This window comes from Gymnoscopelus braueri, assembly GCF_963280865.1.
Source record: "Gymnoscopelus braueri genome assembly, chromosome: 20".
NCBI lineage: Eukaryota > Metazoa > Chordata > Actinopteri > Myctophiformes > Myctophidae > Gymnoscopelus > Gymnoscopelus braueri.
The window spans coordinates 2,811,973-2,834,449 of record NC_137622.1 but is presented as its reverse complement, the minus strand read 5'-3'; the positions used below and the strand labels follow the sequence as shown (position 1 = coordinate 2,834,449).

At 43.2% G+C, this 22,477-nt stretch overlaps 2 protein-coding genes across 5 annotated transcripts in view; one reads left to right on the top strand and one right to left on the bottom strand.

Annotated features, from left to right (window-relative positions):
• n4bp3 (NEDD4 binding protein 3) overlaps positions 1-19,229 on the top strand; it is a 48,709-nt gene extending 29,480 nt beyond the window's left edge. For all 4 annotated transcript variants that reach the window (XM_080416235.1, XM_080416238.1, XM_080416236.1 and 1 more), the window contains exons 2-11: positions 6,040-6,249; positions 7,142-7,227; positions 8,323-8,482; positions 10,516-10,731; positions 11,495-11,616; positions 11,998-12,205; positions 12,394-12,486; positions 13,313-13,588; positions 14,363-14,633; positions 17,418-19,229. In XM_080416235.1, the coding sequence (XP_080272361.1) occupies positions 6,073-6,249; positions 7,142-7,227; positions 8,323-8,482; positions 10,516-10,731; positions 11,495-11,616; positions 11,998-12,205; positions 12,394-12,486; positions 13,313-13,588; positions 14,363-14,633; positions 17,418-17,818 (2,010 nt within the window). In that variant the 5' untranslated portion in view covers positions 6,040-6,072 and the 3' untranslated portion in view covers positions 17,819-19,229. The remainder of the gene's footprint in view (positions 1-6,039; positions 6,250-7,141; positions 7,228-8,322; positions 8,483-10,515; positions 10,732-11,494; positions 11,617-11,997; positions 12,206-12,393; positions 12,487-13,312; positions 13,589-14,362; positions 14,634-17,417) is intronic.
• fgf20b (fibroblast growth factor 20b) overlaps positions 1-22,477 on the bottom strand; it is a gene marked incomplete at its 5' end in the record, with an annotated part of 338,476 nt that overhangs the window by 221,170 nt on the left and 94,829 nt on the right. The gene's annotated exons all lie outside the window — the stretch shown is intronic.

Below are 22,477 nucleotides of genomic sequence, written 5' to 3'. Positions count from 1 at the left end.
GACACGCTCATGATTTATTCATCTGGTTTGAGAGACGCGTACACAAACACGACACATTCACGAGCCATGAGTCATAGCAATCACATAACGTCACTGTCGGTCGGGTGGAAACCTTGTATGTCCAAAACTGTTCTAATGTAGTTATTATTTTAGTCACAATACTTTTTACTTTCAATATTTATAAAACCCACAGACAGACTTTACCAGACTTTCACTTTCAGAATGTTTCAGAAATAGCTAAAATTGCTGATCTACAAGCTCAGTAGGGCAGGTTGAAGTGATGACAATTTATTGAGGAAGATTCAGGCAGAAAAAAACATGACAAAATAACAAACATAACATAACAACATAACAAAAAAGAAACTCCTTATACACCGAGATCACGAGATGTTATCCTAAATGGTCATTGCTAAGTGACAGCACAAAAATGCTGACTGGTTAAGTTAAGAGCGTCCATATTAAGACGTACAGGCTGGTTACACTTATGGACACCATCAGTGGTATTGCTGGATCAGTCAAAGGAGAATAGTGTTGTAGAAATAGACTTTGGAACGGTTGTTGAACGACAGCAACAGGAGCTGTGAAAAGACCCCTGCTGTGAAGCTAACACTCTATGGTCCATATATGGTATATATATATATAGAGATCAGAAATGATTTTGAACAGATTGGCATTCTAAAATTTCTATTACAATAGAGCTTGCACATTTGCTATTTTTGCATAAAAAAAACATAAAAAGTCGAAATATGGAGATACAAGGTTTCTGCCCGACAGAGAATCGGCAGGACGGAGCACCCTGACCGTCCCACAGCGGAGCAGAACCTTGGCTGATACACTGACTGTTGAAAACACCTTTACAAAGGTCAAGTTTAAACCAAACACCGGTCAATGACCCCACAGTACCAACAACAGAGTGACCCCATTACCAGTGATGGAAATTTACATTTATTTGAGTACATTTATTTTGAGTATTCCCATGACTGCAACGCTGTACACATAACTGTGAGAGCGTACAAATGGAACCAAAATGTACACTCTCAAGAGTTACAGACCTGAGGTTATTATTTTCCGGATTGCTTTAGTGGACAGTTTGACACAGGAGGGGGGGGGGGGGGGCTTTCATCATAAATAAAACCATGAACAGAGTGGTCTGTGATCTCTGGATGGCTGACAGCCCTGTCACACACAGCCCTATAGTTCCATCCCGTTTGAACCATTTACATGATTGCTGAAGCTTCGTCAAGGGCAGCGGTGCCAAGCACTTGATAAATGTGGACTGTGTTAGCAGCGATACGGACATTGATTCTCAGCCTTTTTCATTTTAAAGAGTCCCTGGGTGATATGCATTAGGCCACACACCCCAATTTGATTAATAAAAAAATATATGTCACGCTCACACCCGGGATGAAATAGAACCCAAAAATGCAGAGAAACATACAAGATTGACCCCCAGGGGTTCCAGGGGTCCGCATCAAAATGTGTTAATACAGTATCAAAATCTGTTTAACCAATTTAACCCAAATTTATATTTAGGCTATTCTGAGAATAGCCGATCTAACGTTGTGAGCTTGTAGGTCGGCTATTTTGGCAAGAAATTGAAGACTTGTGAAAAATGTAGAATACATTTCAGATGGGGGGTCCACGGCCAAACACATTAGTTTAGGGGGTCCTTGACATTGCACCACTGCATTAAGGCATCTGACATTGACCCTTATGATAGACATAGGAGACACAGAACAGCATTGCATTTAAAAACAGACTGTAATGGATACAGGAGGGGTATGGAGTATTTTATGGTAATTCTTTTGACAGGGATATTCTTATAGCCACTCTCTAAATCAGAGGGTTGGAAGGCCCACGCTATAGCCTATAGATCCTCCAAATAGCCTGCATGCCTGCTAGTTAACTGATAGTTACTTTTACTTTATGGTCTAAAATAAGGAAGTCGCTCTGTGTGTGTGTGTGTGTGTGTGTGTGTGTGTGCGTGCGTGTGTGCACGGCTGCACACTCTTTCCTTTCCCCCGAGTCCAGTTTATGGTCGAAAAAAAAGCAAGACGCGCGCGCGCGTGTGTGTGTGTGTGTGTGTGTGTGTGTGTGTGTGTGTGTGTGTGTGTGTGTGTGTGTGTGTGTGTGTGTGTGTGTGTGTGTGTGTGTGTGTGTGTGTCACATTCCTGTCACAGCTCTGTGCCTGAGCAAACGAGCAAGCTCTACTAGCTCAGGGGTAGAAAAAACGGCACTCATGCAAGAGGGATGGTTTCAAATCCGGAGTAGAACAGAAAAGTTACATCTGGACAGGGTTCTTTCAGACATAACCCCCACCGTTATTTCTTAGGAAACAGGGGGAAGGACACGGCCCCCCCCGATGGTCCTCCGTGTACCTTGATGACATGGGACTTGAACCTGCGAACTGTCTGTAGCAGAGGCAACCGATCAAGCACACCACACCATTGTGCCAAGGCACCTTTGGGCCCTCAGCAATGTCTTCTAGTGCTTTTGATTTGTTCTTTTGTATTTTATTCTTGAAAATTTGAAAGTGCTCCAGCATTGAATTATAGGAGGAATGGGACTTGAACACAGAACCTCTGTACTAAGAGTCCAATCATTAGACCACGACACCATCACTCAGACACTCTATGTAGGTGTCTTAGTACTGTTGAAGTGTCCTTTTGTATGTTAGCCTTCAGTTAGTAAAGTTGAGACACTCCAGCATTTATTTAGGAGGAATGGGATTTGAACATGCGTTGGAAGTCTGATCATTAGACCTCTACACCATCACTCACTCTATGTAGGTGTCTTAGTACTGTTGAAGTGTTCTTTTGTATGTTAGCCTTCAGTTAGTAAAGTTGAAACACTCCAGCATTAAACTATAGGAGGACTGGGTTTTGAACATGCAATCTCTGTGCTGTGAGTCTGATCATTAGCCTACCTATAGACCCTTAATGAGGCTGTCTGAATGAATCACAGAGGGGATGGATGGATGGATGGATGGATGGATAAAGGTTTATTGGGGGTAGAGGCTTAAGGTTAGAAATGACCCATGTTTTCTTTTGACGTCATTTTTTAATCAAGTTGAAAAACTTTGATTAAAGTTTCTGTTTCAGAACATTCAGGTACACATTTGAATAATGGCAATGTGAAATTTATTTAACCACTTAAAGGTCGACTTCACCCATTTTCAACCTATCTTTGTATAATTGGTCCTCGCTAATGCTCATGATGGTATGGTACGATTTTTGTCAACTCGGTCTGGATCTCAGAGGAGGGCTGTGAACAATTATCTGAAGATAGGTTGAAAATGGGTGAAGTCGTCCATTAAGCCCTATTCAAAAGTTTTCAAAACATTGTGATGCGTTGTGAGCATTTGACATTTTCTTTTTAAACTTGTGAAAATGTTCACCTATCATCATTTCATGCCCAAAATAGGGACGCCAGGATGAAAGTGGTTAAAAACATGTGTCATCCAAAAACGTATAATGGCCGATATCGGCCAAAGCGAAAATATCAGTCTGGCTATGGAGATAGTCGAGACAAAACACGTCCACCCCTCAGAACGTTGTCCTCTTTCACCTCGTGGAATGACTGGACCGCCTGCCAAGGACGAGAATCGAGTCCTGGAAGATGAATGGGGCAATAAACTAAAATACTCTGCAGTCAGGATATGTCCACAAGGGAGTTCAGCATGGCACTGAAGAAAATGAAGGACAACGGACAAATTACTTAACCACTTAAACCCTCTACACTTAGTAAACAGGGCCTGATTTGGCTCTTTTTTCCGCTTTTTTCCATCAACATCGAATCTCTTCGCCAAGCTTACATCGCGTCACGTTGTAAGCTTGTAGATCTGCTATTTTGGGCTAATGTTCCAACCCCATAATATGGATGATGGGGTTCAAGTGGTATTTTTTTGTTTGTTTTTTACCAATCTCTATGGTAGAGTAGATTAATACAACACAACTACCACAACTGTGGTGGTTGTATTTGGTCTCCCTGCATTTCTATTGAGACATTTCGATCCTGTTATCTGGTAGTAGCACCACCACCGCTGGTTAACAAGTGGTACTGCCCGAAAGTCAAAAAGACAAATCTCTGCCAAGAACCCAAGTATTATGCTCTATTTGCTCAGTGCTAAGAATTTCAGCACTTGCGCGTTGGCACTTGGGGATCGAATCTCCCATGGAAGATACAGTGTGCAGTTTTTTTAATGTTTGTAGAAAAAAAAGACAGTACCATTACATAACCTTAGTATTATTTCCACCCAAGCGGTGCATGCCTCCACTGTTAGGAACATAAGCCAACCTTACTATTTACAGTATGGTAGATTTACGTCCATGTGAGGCATATTATTGCGTGTGTGTAAATTGGATACACGTGACATTCAAGAGATGCAAAACGGAGCAAAGCGCTGCACTTGATTAGAACTGTGTGTGACTTCTGCCACTATATTGTACATTTTTGTTTTGCTTTCCGGGGAACTGAGTGGGGGCTGTTGTAACCTAGTTGGGTGCACGTTATGTAAGAGGCTTGTGATACTGCATATCTTTGCTGTTGGGGCAGAAACCACCTATCTCCTTGTTTCAACTTTTCATGTTTTTTTTTCCGTAAGTGAATGACCTTCTCTGTCATACTACAGTGTCGCACAAAAGTAGCAAGAATAGCCGATTTACAAGCCTCACGTCACGCCACGTTGTGAGCTTATAGATCAGCCATTCTCGCAATTTTATAGATATTTTAAATAAGATATTGAAAATATTGAATCATTTTGAACATAAACATCTTCTCTTCTGGGGGGTCCCTGGCACAAAACATTTTCAGATGGGGGTCCGCAGTCAAAATACATATACATCTGGGGATCCTTGACATTGAGAACTGCATTGGAACACAGGTTCTTATTATTCCATTTACTGAAAAGCAACACTTTTGGACATACACGTTTTCCTGCCCGACAAACATTGGCATTATGCTGCCTCTCTCCCCACAGCACAGAACAGCAGTGACGGCCTCCCAGGGGTTTTGTGTTTCAAACGCTTCTTCAGGCTTGTGTTTTGGGTTCTCTCTCCTGCCTGGGATGGGATGTGGGCTGGCGTGCATTCGCTTCTGAGCATCCTCACAATCATGCTGGGCCCTTGTTGTTGTTGTTGCTTCTGTGTGTGAAGACTGCATCATTCAAACAGAGAGGCTGCGTGTGTGTGTGTGTGTGTGTGTGTGTGTGTGTGTGTGTGTGTGTGTGTGTGTGTGTGTGTGTGTGTGTGTGTGTGTGTGTGTGTGTGTGTGTGTGTGTGTGTGTGTGTGTGTGTGTGTGTGTGTGTGTGTGTGTGTGTGTGTGTGTGTGTGTGTGTGTGTGTGTGTGTGTGTGTGAAGACTGCATTCAGAGTAGCAGGGCTTTTATGGCTTTAATTAACAGAAAAGTGTCATTTCATATACAGTGCTGCCCTGCTAATAGATGTGGAAATGTGGAAATGTGGAAGTGTGTGTGTGTGTGTGTGTGTGTGTGCGTGTGCGTGTGTGTGTGCGTGTGCGTGTGCGTGTGCGTGTGCGTGTGCGTGTGCGTGTGCGTGTGCGTGTGCGTGTGTGTGTGTGTGCGTGCGTGCGTGCGTGCGCGCACACGTGCGTACAGTATATTGGAGCAGAGAGTTTTGCGGTCGACCTTGCTGTGATCTGATTGTGTTGGCATGTCAGTGGTGCATGCTGGGAGACAGCTGTCTGAACCCACGTGCACAGACACATCTGTCAGCTCACATGCACTCGCGCGCGCACACTCACACACAGGGCATCTGTGGAGCACAAACAAATACAAACAACAAAGGAAATGACACATCCTGTTAGAAGTAGACCTGTAATCGTGACGCATGTGAGCTTGTGGATCGGCTATTTCCACTACAAAAAAAATGTATACGTTTGAAAGTATAAAATGATTCAATCTAAATTGTAAATTCTATCCGTTCTACAAGCTCACACCGCCTGTTATTTTCTAAACATTCTGAAAATGGCGTCAGGTTACAAGTGGTCAACGCCTCTTCTTTTCTCTCTAACCCGCCACAGAGCTCGTCTCACGCCCGCCCCGTCTTTTGACCAATGGCAACGTCGGTCCAGACTCTTCCTCTGACGCGTGACCCCGGCAGAAGCTTCCGCGACGCCTTCCCGGTCGGACCGCCGCCGCCCCTGTCGTCCCGGTGCGGCATGGGAAGTGTAGGCAGCCTGGTGGAGAGGCCAGACGTGTCTTCGACCAGTGCCAACCGCGCCGTGCCCCAGGTGAGAGTCTATGGATGGGACCATATGGTAATTACACATCACGATTATTGTGGATTTTTTTCACTTGAACCCCCAGCATTCCTGTTCTGAGGGGGGAACGTTTGCCAAAAAAAAAAAAAAGAAAAAGAAAAGATCTACAAGCTCACAACGCGTTGTGAGCTTGTAGATCGGCAAATCGATTTGTGTAGAGTGAAATAAGAGCGTACCAAATGCGCCCTATACAGGTCCGTTTTATCAAGTATGGAGGGTTTTTAAGCTAATTCATCCAAGTGCAGACCTGCCAACCCTTCTTTTCTCACCAGGAGACTGTTATTTGACCCCATCTCCTGGACGTCTCCTGTTCTTCCATTTCTCCTGTTCTTATCCTGTTTTTGGGGATTCCACCCTTTTTGTGTGGCCCCTCACTGATATGCAGCCACTGCCATTCATGTTAATTTGCTAGTTCCTTGAGTTTTTGATATGCAAATCACAATGGCAGTATTTGATTGTTCTTTTTGTTGGAAGGTGTGAGTGGGCAAGGTGTGAGTGGGCAAGTCGCTTTATGTCTGGATAAACTCCAGTCCAATGCAATTTTAAAGAGATAGTCATTTTTAAGTAATTAGTGGTTATTATTAAATATGGCTCCTTTATTGCTACTTTTAACTTTTTAATGGATCCTATGTAAGTAAAGGCTGATGAAAGTGTCAAACTCCCAAAATCCACCAGAATACTGGAAATGACATCTACTCTGTTAAAAAAAAAGTTATCGGACGGTCTGAGGTTGGCAGGTATGTGTCCAAGTGTATGACGGAGGACAATTTCACGATAAATTAGAATCTCTGCGATCCGATTATTGTGAGCGGGGTTTTTTTATCTCGATAAACGATAATAACGATTATCGTCCCATCCCCAGGTGAGACCCCGGCAGCAGCAGAACCACAGCCTCCTGAAGAAGGGCTTCAACCAGAGAGAGCTGCTCAACTACCTCAACATCAGCAGGTATACTGGGGGGTCCTGGGGTATCCTTGGGGGTCCTGCGCTAGACGACGTCTCACATGTAGGCTACAGCCCCGCCAACGAAACCAAAGATTTGTGGATCTGATGCCGATCCCAACTTTGGAGAGTCCTAGACCAGTGGTTCTCAAACCTTTTTATGTCATGGACCCCCCAAAATGATATGTATTTGGCTGCGGACCCTCATCTGAAAATATGTTGTGCCAAGGACCTCCAGAAGCAAAGATTTGAGTTTAAAATTTTTATTTAAAAAATATATATATATTCAAAGATTTTCACAATTTTTCAAAAAAATAGCAGATCTACAAGCTTGTACATCTGCTATTTTTAGCCAAAGTATAAAATATGGTTAAAGTGGCTAAAATCATTGTGACGCTATATTAACACATTTTGCTGGAAACACCCTAGAATCCCCTCAAGGGGGTTCCAGGGGGGTCCCCACATGATTTGGGGGGGGGGTCCCCAGATGACAGTGAAGTGACAATTTAAGTAACCTTTTGAATACCTAAAGAAAGCAAAGAAAAAGACCATTACTGCATCAAAAGTAATCAACAAACTAAACTAAAAACAACTGAGCCAAATCGTCAAATAATATAAGAAAGAGGCAGCAATTGTGAAAATAGCAGATCTACAAGCTTGTAGATCTGCTATTTTCACAATATTTATCTGTGGAACCGAGTCAAACAAAATGTAATGCCTCAACTCCAGTGCTTATCAGGGTGGGGGGTCCCCAGTTCAAATATGATTATTTTGGGGGGTCCCGGCCTGAAAAGATTGAGAACCACTGTTCTAGATGACCGATTACTAATGTTTTCACAGATTTCTTCTTTTTTTCTTTTAACTTTTTTTTTTACTTTAGAGTTTCTTATTTGAAAACATTTAACTTAAAAGCAGACAAGTCACGTTTTGATAGATAACCTTTTATCCTATAGGGTCTCTACTGGAACTCTACTCGGGGGATGGAACACCATTCTAACAAAATACACACAAAAAACGTCCCAAGTTTACAGGCCAGCAGGGCTTAAAGAGGTTAAAAGGTGACATGGTTCCCTGTAGCTCTGCTGTGCTTTTCCCAATCAGGAAGGAGCCCAAAGCGAAGGACAGTGTCCCTGGCGTGACCTCTGGCGTGACCTCTGTGAAGAGGGAGCATGCTGACGAGGACGACGACATCTACACCAAGGTCTACCAGAAAGACGGCACAGAAAACAACTCACTGCCTATCGGTGGCAAGTACGAAAAGGTGAGCCATGGTTTGGTTTGCAGCAGTTACACAGCAGCGGCGTACATTTTGTCGACTGAAACTATGACGAAAATTTTTCGTCGACTACCTTTTCCCACTGACGAAAACTAAATAAAAACTAAGCAATAATGACTAAAACTATGACTAAATATGTTGACAATTTCTAAACAAATAAAAACTGCCGGTAGACTAAAATGTTACGGAGGGACTAGTGGAGAAGAGATCCAGTAGAACTAAGACAAGTCATTTTATGCTTGGCTGCACATGGGTGTCACACTCCCAAAATAGTCGATCTCCAAGCTTGAGCTTGTAGATCGGAATGGAATTTTATGGAATTTTATTCAGAAGACTGTTACTAAAACGACTTCAAATTTGCTGTCAAAATTAACACTGCACAGCAGTGAAAGGACATTCACTGTCGGCTTTAGTTTCCCCTGTAGTTTAACTGTTAGCACAACAGATTGAAAATCTAGCGCTTGCTATGGTATGTTGTGACTTCATCACAGCAATCGAAGTCTCAGGCGGTCTCGCCTGAATTGATCAGAGCTACAGTAAGAACACAGAACGCAGCACAGGCTGGAACAACAGTATTGATTCAAACAGAAACACTGTGATTTATGTGACCCAGCGTGGAGCTTCCCTGACTCAGCTCTAGCTGTCTCAAACTTCATCGTCTCTCTTCGTCCCTTTTCCTCTCAAGTGAGCCGTTCCCCATCCATCTCTCATCTCCTAACAAGACTACAGAGGCTAAAAGCCCCACGAGCAGCCCCTAGAGGCCATACTGCACCTTGGGCCCCCCAAAACCACTAGGATGTTAATGATAACATTTATATAAAGAATAACATTAATATGAAACAATTAATGTACAAAAATTGTATTTTTTTCTTTTTACTCTGAAAAAAATTGTTTTCATTGTGACACCGATAAATTGGAACTTATTAAAGTATACTACCGTACGTTAGTTCCATTGATCCAAGCCTGAGCATAAAAAATGTAACAATTAAATAGCGTGGCATGCTCAAAACAGTGGTCGTAACTTATTAAAATAATTTATCTGGGAGCTTCATCAAGTGTGCGGTCTCAATTGTTTATGTTTTGACGTGTATTGGCTATGCGGAGTGGTGTAGTGGTGATTTTTTAACTGGGTGGGGATGCAGTTTTTTATGACGTCACACGCATGCACACGCCCACTCGCAAATGCACACAGACACGCTTGACCAGCATTATGAAATATGAATCTTTGTATTACATTTAGTTAGGTTTACGTGTGCATAAGTAGAAATTCACAATTTTTGGTTTCGTTTTTATTTAGTTTAGGTCGTTCTAACTTCCAAGGACTGCTTTGATTTAGAAAGAAAAGTAGGATAATAAAATGCATTTAGGCTATCAACCTGTGATGGTGGAAAAACAAAGATGGGCGCTGATAAGATTTTAGGCTATCCTGATTCCTGACTATGGCTTGTGAAACGCGTTTGATCTTGGACTGGCTAGGCCAACGCATTCTACTGAATGGAGAGACTAGACGGGGGTTGGGTTGTGCATCTGATGGGATGTGAAGTGCCTTTAACTGCTGGATATCTACAGTATAGCCTACTACAACTAATCTGCATGCTACGCTACTACTATACGGCCATCATAGGCTACATGTAGCAGTGTGACTGTAGCATGGGAGCACAGTCTCGCGGGTGCGCGTGCTCCTGCTCAAAAGAATAAGGGAACGCATTGGTGGCGCGTGAAGCAAGCACTACACCAGTGGTTCTCAACCTTTTCAGGCCGTGACCCTCCAAAATAATCATAGTTGAACTGGGGACCCCCCCACCCTGACAAGCACTTGGAATGTAGGAGTTGAGGCATTACATTTAGTTTGACTCGGTTCCACAGGTCAATATTGTGAAAATAGAAGTTGCTAGGCGTTGTTGAAAACCACTGCACTACATCACTGGCTACTGTATGTGTGCTTGTTGACCTTTCTGGCTAAAAGCAGCCTGTACCTCTTGTCAACTGTTGCTCTTTGTTTCCTCCTCTCCTACTAGTCTCGTCTGAGGCCTTCGGCCTTCAAGCCCGTCACTCCCAAAAACTTCAGCTCCATGCAGAACCTGTACCCTTCGTCCAAGATGGACGACGCGGACCACGGCGTCTCCAACGGGCTGCACCGGGCGTACGCTCACGCCCCCAAGGCTGTCTCCACCTCCTCCTCCTCCTCCTCGCCCTCCCGCCACGGAGGAGGACCCACAACCGGAGGCAACAAGGTGCCCTTAACTAACACATGCCTGGCACTTACGTGTCTTAAAGGGCTAGTTCACCCAAATAATTACTTGTTTTCTATCAATTACACACCCCATGAAGCCTTGAATTCATGGACATTGTTTAGTTTTTGTCGCATTCCTATTTGATGACCGGCGGAAAGATGCTAATGACTCAAAGTTGACACTTTGAGTCTCCTACCGGAGCCGGCGCCAGTCATCAAATTATTGACTAATTATTGGCAACAAACAAAAAAATATCCATGAATTAAAGGCTCCATGGGGTGACTGATCGATAGAAAAAAAAGTCATTTTGGGTGTGAACTATGCCTTCAATTTCTATCTTGCCCCGGCCTGCTTACCAATGTTTAGAACACTGAGTCTGTGCGCTGTCGAGCAGAAACCATATTTCGACTTGGTTATGTTTTTCTTTTTTCTTATTTTTTTTTAAAGTAAATAATAATTACATTGGATCCATTGGAACACAGGTTATTTTTTTCCCTATTTCCTGAAAAGCAGCGGGTTTGGACATACATGGTTTCCACCCGACAGCTACGTTCTGTTATTCTGTCATCGATAAGAAGCAGGCTGGGGCCTGCGTATCGATGTCTACAGCGCTGAGTCAAAAAAAAAGAAGAAGTTTCCGAGGCTAGTGCATAGGTGGAATAGCTCCACCATGACCGGTGTTTGTGAGTCACATGGCGTTGCTATTATTAAGCTTGTTGTTGGCGTGATGACGAACAGCTGCCTTAATTGTCACCGTGTGCAGGCCCTGTCATCAGTGCGTGGGACGACCCAGGACGATGACAATCTGTCTGATTCAGGTCATAACTCCATGAACAGCCTGCCTCCATACCGACCGCCCTTCCGCCCACACCTCGCTCACATCAGGTACCCACTTATTTCCCTTTTGCATTCAGCTGGTGCGCTGTGATGTAAAGTAACTGAGTGCATTAATTTAAGTACTGTACTTAAAGGAGTAGTTCACCCCAAAAATTACTTATTTACTATCAATTACACACCTCATGAAGCTTTGAATTCATGGCGATTTTTTTGTTTTTGTTGCATTCCTAAGCCAATAATTTGATGACCGGTGGAGACTCAATGGAGACTGCAATTTTGATGGTAACTGTTTACTCCTCTCCTCTCCTCTCCTCTCCTCTCCTCTCCTCTCCTCTCCTCTCCTCTCCTCTCCTCTCCTCTCCTCTCCTCTCCTCTCCTCTCCTCCTCCCCTCCCCTGCCCCCCCCCCCGCCCTCTCCTCTCTCCTCCAGTGCCTCCATGGGTCACATCAACACCATCGGCTCCTTGGACCGGGCGTGTCTGTCCCAGAAGGCCGTGGGGGGCTCGGGGGGCGTGGTCATGGCGGAGATGGCACACATGTCGTGTCGGAGCATGGCCACGCTGACGCGCCTGGCGCCCTACGGCGGAGAGGCTCCGCCCCCTTACGAGCTGGCCCTCTCCGTCTCTGTGGAGGAAATGGTTCGTACCGGAAAACACGGATTCGATGTAATGAAAAAAGACAACATGATCTCTTAAAAAATATATCAGTATATCAGTATCAGTCTCTAGTTTTAGGGTTCCAAAGTTTCCAAAGACAAGATGTGATGACAGCCCTGATGGACGGAGACGTTTGATTACAGATCTACTGCGTTTTGTTCTCCGTTCAGGTGCGTGACCTGGAGGAGCGGCTGGTGGAGAAAGAACACGAGCTGAAACAGATGAAGAGGAACCTGGATGAGAGCGAGGGAGCCATCGCTCAGGTGAGTCACACTGTCAGCATGTCACTGCAGGCTTATCCTCTCTGTCAAGAGAGGCGTGATAAAGCACTAGTATCTGTTAATTTTTAAAGCCGTTTCAGGAATGCTTCCCCCTTTGTATTTGTTCTATGTTGACTCAGAACCCTAGTCCCTACCAGACCCGCTCGAGTGACTTCCTGACGCTCGGGTTCCTCTTGCTCAGACAGAGCGACGCAAGGCAGTATTTTCTGTCAGCGTCCTTAAAATCAGTTCACTTCCTTCTTTGGGTCAATTCAGGGACATTTTTTGGTTTATCTGTTTTACATTTTATTTGTTTTATTATTATTATTTTATTATTATTGCTGTATATATGACTCTACCTGTTGAGTATTGTGTTCTGTGTATTGTTACCTCGGCTACATTGAAAAAGAGGGCCTGCCCCTCAACTGTACTCCGAGGTTAAATAAAGGTTATGATGATGATGCTCCTTTTTCCATTCATCTCTCATCCATCCGTCTGTCAGTACTGAGGGAGTCAGATCTCTAGAGCCTGACCGATGCCAGATCGGTTTGAAAAAGGGTAGATCATTTGATTAAAGTTTCAGAACATAATATATATTTTTAATAAACACAAATAAATGTTTAGAAAATATTTGAACATTTATACCTATAGTGATTGGCACACATCGGATTCATAATTGCGGTTACCGACGTCAAAAAGGTCCAAATAAGGGCTCAAATCTCTTCTCGTTTGCCTGTCTGTCTGTATGTGACCTCTGCACTCCAGTGGTTTGGGGGGGGGGTCCGTCCTGGCACTGAAAAGTTTGGGAACCCTTTTGCTCTTACTGCAGGTGTTCGAGGGGAAACAGCGTCTGTGGGAGAAGGAGGTGGACGAGCTGAAGCGGCTGTACGCCGCCAAGCTGCGGCAGGTCTCCCAGCATGCTCAGCGCTCGCAGCGCAGCATGCAGCTGCAGCTGTACAAGGCCCAGCAGGAGAAGAGGCGGCTGCAGGAGGACATGGACGCTCTGAGGATGGAGAGGAGCCGCCAGGAGGAGCGGGAGGAGGAGGAAGGAGGGGCCACCAGGGTGAAGGTCACCTCCCCCACCCTGGAGGAGACCCAGTGGCAGGTACCACCAGGCCTGTCGCAATCGTCCGATAATCGTCCGATCACAATTATTTGGAGCTATTAATGAAATCGCAAATATTTTATTTATAATTATTTTCCTTTCTGCTCGTCTGTATAAAAACGGCCGGATGAAGTGAACAGAAATTTAATATTTCTACTTTCAAAATGGCGTCCCTATCAGCTATTTATTTATTTTATTATTTATTTATATTTATATGTCGATTTATTGATACATAAGATACATACTAAATATGTAAGATAATCTTCTCGATCATCCAATTAACCTACATGAGCAAGATTAAGTCTGCTATTGGTTTTCAGTTTCGATGTTATTTTCGGTTAAAGAGGTGGAACTTCATTAAGCCCCCTGGTGGTGTTTTTATGGTGTTTTATGTCTTCTCTGACTATTTTGAGTTTCTACCTGGAGGCTGAAACCTTGAGGGTCAAACATGCCAATAGAAAAATAGCCCTTTAGTGACATAGTAAAAATATACCCTCCCCCTAGGAGGGACTAGGACAGGTGGGTGGTGCTAAGGTGGTGGAGGAGGTGCTAAGGTGAGAACCAGGTATACTTAATGAACTGGAGGCATGTCCACATAAAAACATAATTTTAACAATTTCTGTATACTTTTTTGAAAAAAATCTTCCTCCTAGTATAACCATAATACCTGATGATTATGTTTTAGGGGGGGGAAAAATCACTGAAAATCACGGCACCCCTTCTTTAACTGTTCTCATATCATGGGTGTTCTCCTTTGCCGTCGTTGGTTCCCAGGTGTGCCAGAAGTCGGGCGAGATCTCCCTGTTGAAGCAGCAGCTGCGGGACTCCCAGGCCGAGGTGACCCAGAAGCTCAGCGAGCTGTTCCAGGTGAAGACGCAGCTCCGGGAGGTGCGCGCCGAGCTGCGCGGCCGCGACGCGCACATAGACACGCTGCAGCAGGCCCTGCAGGGAACGCAGCCGAGGCGCAGGCAAACCCCCGCCGGCGCACACAACAACAACAACGCACACGACGAGGGCAGAGCGGCGGCCGAGGAGACTACAGCAGGTGAGTGGATGAGGAAGAACAGCAGCTGGTGTTGTTTATGTGGGGGGTTGCTGAGGTTTTTGCCGTCTTACTTTTCACCGGTGGTTCTTCAACGTGGGGTCCAGGGACCCTCAGTGTTCCTCGACGGGGTTCCAAATGGACCCTTATTGATTGATTGATTGAATACTTTATTAGTCAGAAATGTAAACAGCACATGGTACAGTAAGACATTAAGGCTAAAAAAAAACACAAAAAAGTCCTGGGGACTTGTTTCCATTGTGGTCCCTTACAGGTCTGTAACTCTGAGAGTGTACAGATGGAACCATTACGGGTCCATTTGGTTCCATTTGTACACTCTCAGAGTTATGGGGGACCTTGAAATTAAAAGGTTTGAGAACCACAGCTTTTCATGTTTCACTTCACAACTGTCCATCCCAGCAGACACGAAGCACACTTATAATATATAAGTATTTAGTAATTCCTTTATTCAGTATTAATATACTAATGATTTAAAGCGCAGTGACACTTTGGTAGAGGTTTTGGTTATGTAGTTAACTTGTCATGATGTAACTAGTCCAATTGGTGAGATTTCTTGCTCCGTTGCTCCATTGATTAGAAATTGATCATCCAAAAATAATCTTGTCAGTTAAAACAGCTCTCAAAGTCACTCTTTTAGCACATAAACAAATGCAAACAAAGCTAATTCTGCCAATATTTAGCATCACAAAACCCAGTAATTTAAAAAAATACAAATGTAAACTTGAAGTGGATTTAGCTATTTGTATTAGGGAGAAGAACCGGACTGGATCCACGGATTTGGATTCAGGTCTTCAAATCTAAAATCAACAGGAAGTTGACATTTTTTTTTTATTTAAAAAGATGCTGTGCTGGGTTATATATTGTCAGAATATGCTTTCTTTGCGTTTGTTATCTGCTGTAAGAGTGACGTTGAGAGCTCTTTCACTGTACAATGTAAGTCTAGAATGTCATTGCTTTTGGATTACACATTTCTAATGATTGGAGCAAGAAATCTCACCAATTGGACTAGTTACGTAAATTAAATACAGTGCACAACCATTTATATTACGAACTTGGATAGAACTCATCCTAAAGTCTCTAATTCATTCTGTTTTGGGAAAGTTCACTTATACTAATTAACATTCACTCCTGTCATCGTTGTAGTGGTGTGGACTCAATGTAATGTAGTGTTATGTAAGTAACAATTTTGTTACTTTTACATTGTAACTTTACAGTAATAGTGCTCAATGTGGATGGCCCATCTGACATTGTGTGTCCTCCTCCTCTCCCCACTCCCATGAAGACAGAATCATAAAAACAATTGTGTTAATGAGGGGAGTTAACGAGGTGTTAACGAGAAACAGGTGCATGTAGCTTTATGAGCCTAACACAAGATCCCTTCCCCACTATCATTCCATTCTATTCTTTACACTACCCTGTAATACCCTCATCACTCTGTTTTATGTCTTTATTTGTCACAAAATGAGAGTGTGAATGGGCACCAAGTAAGTAAAAACTGTGAAAATTAAAAAATGGAACAGGAGGCGACTCAGTCGAGCTTGCAGAAAAACCATAAAGGTTCTAATTTGATCCAGGCCAGGACAAAATAAATTGCATAAATGTATAACTGAAGAAATACAACTAAAAAATCTAACATTTAATGGGGGAGGCAGAGTGACAACCTCTGCCCATGGCAGAGACAGAATACACTTTTACGGAGCCGTGTCCCTTATATACTCTGCAGACTCCACCCTTACCAAACAATCAACTAGCAAAGCTATAACAAAGCTATAACAAAGTATAATAGCAATCCACCCAATATACAACCCATGTTCTAATCAATCAGCTAACAGGACAGGCACCCCTCAATCACCAATCACACAAACTACACAACAGGCTGCTCCCCCTAACAGCATCTTCCTGTGCAGAGATTCTGGTCACAACAGAATGTCACTGTGTGACTGGGAATTACAATAGCTCTTTATTCTGATAGTAATCATAAGAGTGTTTGTTCAGTAACAGGGGTCTCCCCGTCTCTCCAGCTCTTCAGTAAAAAACTAAAACATTTTCAGGTTGGGAATGGGATAAACATTTTATCCAATCAGTAGCGAGAACTCATACAGGATAAACAAGTGAAATTGGTAGTGATGACATAAGAAAATGAACAGACAAAATTGGAACTGTTACTGGCACACTATAAAACTGAAGCTGAAGTGGGTACACTCTCCTTATTGGATGAAATTGGCAACCTACCTGAGTTTATTGACGTGCTAGAGAGACAGGGAGAGCCCTGTTAGTGAACAAACACTCTGTAGCAATGATTACTATCAGAATATAGTGCTTTAACATGGTAACCAAAAAAAAGATCACTTACACCAGTGGTTCCCAAAAGATAAATTGGATCTCCCGGGGATCCAAACTAGTGAAAATAGCCGATTGAGCGATGCGACGTTAGCTTGTAGATTTGCTATTTTCACTACTTCTTCAGTTTTTTTAAGAACCGATCTGTCATCTTTGTCAGAGTACCCGTTGTACCCGCCTGTCTGTGTCCCTTTTAAGCCCATGTATGGAGATGTCAGGGATGTCCTCCCTTAATTTTAATATACAGATGGAATTTCTTAGAATTAATTTTGTTTGTTTTTAAATGTATAAAATTCTTGTGAAAATTTTCTTTTTTATTTCTGAAAAATGTCGATTGTCTTTTTTGTATCCTTTGAAATGCAAAGGGTCCCGACCCACTGTTTGGGAAACACTGACTTACCCTACCTTTAATTGAATGGATTGCAGGAGGATGCGGGGGCTCCACGGAGGACCGTCTGCGCGCGGAGCTCCTGCTGGAGCGGCGCCAGAGCGAGGCCCAGGTCACGGCCTTCGAGGAGGAGAGGCGCACGTGGCAGACGGAGAAGGACAAGGTGATCCGCTACCAGAAGGAGCTGCAGGCCAGCTACCTGGAGATGTTCCACCGCAACGAGGCTCTGGAGAGGGAACTGCACCTCGTCCACGGCGGGAGGGAGCGTGAGGAAGGAGCAAGAGGAGGAGGAGGAGTAAGAATGGACAGCAGGAACGGGACGCTGGAGAGGGAATTTCCAGAGAGGAGGAGGAAGGAGAGCGCGGGAGGCAGTGAGGAGGAGGAGAGACCTTCCTCGGGTCTACCGTGGATCGAGAGGATCGAATCTTCTGAGATCTGACTGTGGACACACTCCATGATATACTTTTGAACCACTTAAACCCCCGTCGTCTTAGAGAACTGGACTCTGTACTTTGACTGAATTCTTCCGTCTACACACCAAATGGCTTTGCCAAAAATAGCCGATCTACAAGCTCACAACGTGTCGCATTGCGACACGTTGTGAGCTTGTAGATGGGCTATTTTTTTCGCCGAATGTTCACTCCCCCCAGAATAGGCATGATTTCAGTTTGAAGGAGCACACCATTTTCAAACTTATCTTCATATAACTGGTCCTCACTCATGCTCATTATTCCATAATACTGTATACTATCCTTGTGCATGGCTCTTTATGGACCTGATGAACTGTCAGTCAGTCTACGACAGTCTACTATTTCCAACCTGTGGGCCGGGACCCACTGGTGGGCCACGAGGGTATTGCAAGTGGGCCCCCAAATTAATTGGTAAAACACAAAGATTCTAATGATAATTATAACATTAATATGAAAAAAATAATAAGAATGTTTTTTTGTTGTTGTTGTTGTTCAGTTTTCATTGTGATGCCAATAAATAGGAACTTAAAGTATACTACATTGGTTCCGTTGATCCAAGCCGGGAACACAATAGATTGATTATAAAAAAATAAACATGCTCTGAAAATGCACGCGAAAATGCCCACGTACAGTATGGGTGGGCTGCAAGCGCTTTCAAGATTTTCTAGTGGGCCCCAGATCCGGAAAAGGTTGGTAAACATTGGTCTACTACATCCACCTATATGCTACCCTCTATATGCCATGACCCTGATCCACGGGTCCATGCCCTTGTCCTGCAAAGACTGGAATGTTACACACTATTAGGGGTATCCATTATTTTCTTTATATATTTATTATATATCAACGAATCCACATGAAACATTTCTAATAGATTTTCTTATAATCGACATCACTAAATCGATCAACCGAATAAGCCCTATTTTATGCTTAGTCGTACAACGATGTCACGCCGCAAAAATACAGAAAATAACCGATGCGGTGAGTTGTGAGCTTGTAGATCGTCCAAAAATCTATTATTTTATTAAATTGATCATTTTCTAATTAAATCAATTAGTTTGATTAACTGTTGCACCTTTATCACACACACACACACACACACACACACACACACACACACACACACACACACACACACACACACACACAGGTACTAAGTAATGCTACAGAATTATAAATATGCAGCATCAAAACATTCTATCCATCTATGACAAAAAGAACAGTATCATCTGTATAAGCTTCAATAATGTACCCACTCTGACTTTGTCCCAATGATAATAACCTGTAATCTATTACTGTAAATGAACACATGAATTTGTTGATTGCTATTATGTGTGGTCCCACTTGGTGGGGACTGCTGTATAGTTTTGACTGTAAAGCCGAGGAGGATGCAAGGGGAGGGGGGGGGGGGCAAAGATCAGAGGGGGTGGAGTGAGGCCTTGTCTATTTGTTGCTTTAGGTCAGTGGTTCTCAACCTGTGGGTCGAGACCCCCCGAGGTGTCCCAATATTGTCCCAAATTGTCAAATAATATAAGAGGCAAAATTGTTTACAATATTTTCACAATACACATACATACAAGTGCTTGTCAGGGTGGGGGGTCCCCAGTTCAAATATGATTATTTTGGGGGGTCACGGCCTGAAAAGGTTGAGAACCACTGCTGTAGGTGGTCGAAATGTTTAAAACGTGTTGCACAAAAGCATAACTTGCTTTCATCCATTTGAACCTGGCAACGCTATTTTGGGTATGTCATCTTGTCAAAAATAGTCTAGAAATGTTCTAACACGTCACCATGTGATGCATTGTGAGCTTGTAGATCAGCTATTTTCGCTATTCATCATAGGAGAACTATATAGTGTGTGTGTGTGTGTGTGTGCACACACACACACACACACACACACACACACACACACACACACACACACACACACACACAAACGTGGGTGGTCTCAGCTTTTGTCACATGTAAGAAGGGGGGGGGCTCCAAGGGAAAAAGTTTGGCAACCACTGCTGTACTTAATGTTCTTTGGATTCAGGGTACGACCTTGGATCTGGCAGGCTAGCTTTACTGCTGGGGTTAAGTATCTAGGATTAGAGCGATCTGATGCCAATGTACTAATTATATTTTGCCATTAAGAATTCTAAATGTATTACAAAAGGAAATTTTATATTTTTGGATGTTTTTTTTTGACACTCCAATTTATGCCACATGATCAGTTGTACACGTACATAACTTGTCATTGGATTTTTTATGTTTTCACTGTACTCACTCGTATGAACAGGCCTCCTTTTACATCATTCAAATGGTCTGAGAGTTAGAGGATACGATCGATCCTGCTTGTTAAGGCCATTAATTACACACTGGCTGTGAATGGCGCGCATCAGAACAGTCTTATGTACCTACTCCGTCAATGTGCGCTGTCCGCCCTGAGTTCCAATATGCTACTGTTCAGGCATCACCGCACGGTGAATAAAGATTGTGTGTTCTCAATTGGTGTTCTCCTTACAGCACGCAGAGAGGCGCCTCCAGTTGGTGCTATGGGCGTCGATAAGCGGTCTGAATTGGCCTTCAGAATAGAATTGTGCCGGAGACCTGCCAGATGACAGCTAACGTTGTACATTGTACACGTACATAAAAGATTCATGAAAATTCTAATACCAGCTCTGTTTTGACCTTGACTTTCGACCTTTCTTGTTTTGAAACCATGTTTATGTACAGTATGGATGTTATATTACGTTTGTTCTGAATTTATAATAAACATTTTATTGTGGCGTTGAAAATCATCAGAGTCAGATATATAACAATACGATAATATATAGCCTACCACTGGTTCTCAACATGGGGTCCTTGCGGGGTTCCAGTGGGTCCCGAGCTAAATAGTTTGGAACCAAATGGACTCTTGTAGGTCTGTAGAAATGTAACATTTAAGGAGCTCGGGTGGCACAGTGGTAAAGTATCTGCCCACCACCGCAGAGTCTATAGGGGTTCGAATCCACAGCGGTGCATCCGGCTTTGTCGAGCGTCCATACGAACACAATTGGCCTGTGTTCGGGGAACGGAAGCCGGGCAGGGATGGTGATATTTGTCACTTCGCACGGGCTGGGGCGGCACCTGCCTCTACATCCTCCCGGTGGGGGCTCCTCACTGGCAGGTGAGCCAGTATAGGATAACGACTAAATTGGGGTAAAAAAGGGGTAAAAAAACAAAAACATTTGTACACTCTCAGAGTTAAAATGAAATTTAAAAGTTTGAGAACCAGTGATACGTATATACTGTATAGACGGTATATATACGCATGTATATAACATACATACCTCTATGTACATACACCTGATCATCTACTGAACTTTGGGCCGAGCCAAACTGGAAAAATCACTTGGCAAACGGATAAAGCTGTTTCTTATAACTTCTGCAACATCCACAGAGCATAAAAGCTGTCCCTGAGTGCACCAATAAAACAGGGCTGCAGCAGGGCTAATATCGTCTGTCGGGTGGAAACCTGTCCAAAACTGTTACTTTTCAGGATTCAAATTTCCAAAGCATCAAAAGTAGCAGATCAAGCTTGTGGATCTGCTACTTTTGATGCTTTTGCGTGACGCTGTAGTATGATCAAAGTAGAGCATTCATGTACAAAAATAAATAAATGTGGAGAAATGAGGTTTCTGCCTGGACAGCAACGATATATACCTCCATGCACATACACCTGATCATCTACTGAACTTCAGGTCGAGCCAATATCAACTGGAGAAACCACTTGGCAAACTGATAAAGCTGTTATTATAACCCATTAAAACCGGGAACGCATCTGTGTAACCACTTTAACCATTATTTTATACTTTGACTTTTTTTAACAATCGTGGAAAATATGTGCAAATCTTTGAATATATATACGTATACGTGCGTCACATGTAAGCGAACATTTTTAACTACGATCTGTGCTTCTGGGGGTCCCTGGAACAACATATTTTGAGATGGGGGTCCGCAGCCAAATACATATCATTTTGGGGGTCCTTGACATGGAAAAGTTGGAGCACCACTGATATAGCATATGACCCCCATCTCAAAATGTTTTGTTCCAGTGACCCCCCCCCAGAAACAAAGATTTGAGTCACAAATGTTTGCTTTAAAAATATATATATTCAAAGATTTTCAAGATTTTCAAGATTTTCCAAAAAACAGCAGATCTACAAGCTCTCGGATCTACAAGCACTTGGTGCCGTGCAATGAGTTTGTATATCTGCTATTTTTTTTAATAGCCAGAGAAATCTTAAAATGACACAGTTAATGGAATAAAGTCTACATTTCAACAGGGCATAAAGTCCCTGAGTGCACCAATAAAAGAGCCAGAGATGGGGGCTTTATGACAACACTAACCAGAAAGAGGAGGCGGCTTGCAGCAGGGCTAATAAGCTTTTTAGAGGCTTGGCCTTGGGGTCCTTATCACTGTGTGTAGCCAGTGGTGGGAACGTAATTAAGTACGTTTACTCAAGTACTGTACTTAAGAATAATTTGGGGGTGCTTTTACTTTACTTGAGTACGTAACCCTCACGTATAGCACCTACCTTACAGACAGTGGTGGAAGGCAGACTCATATTTTGCATAAGTAAAAGGATCAATACCACTATGTAGAA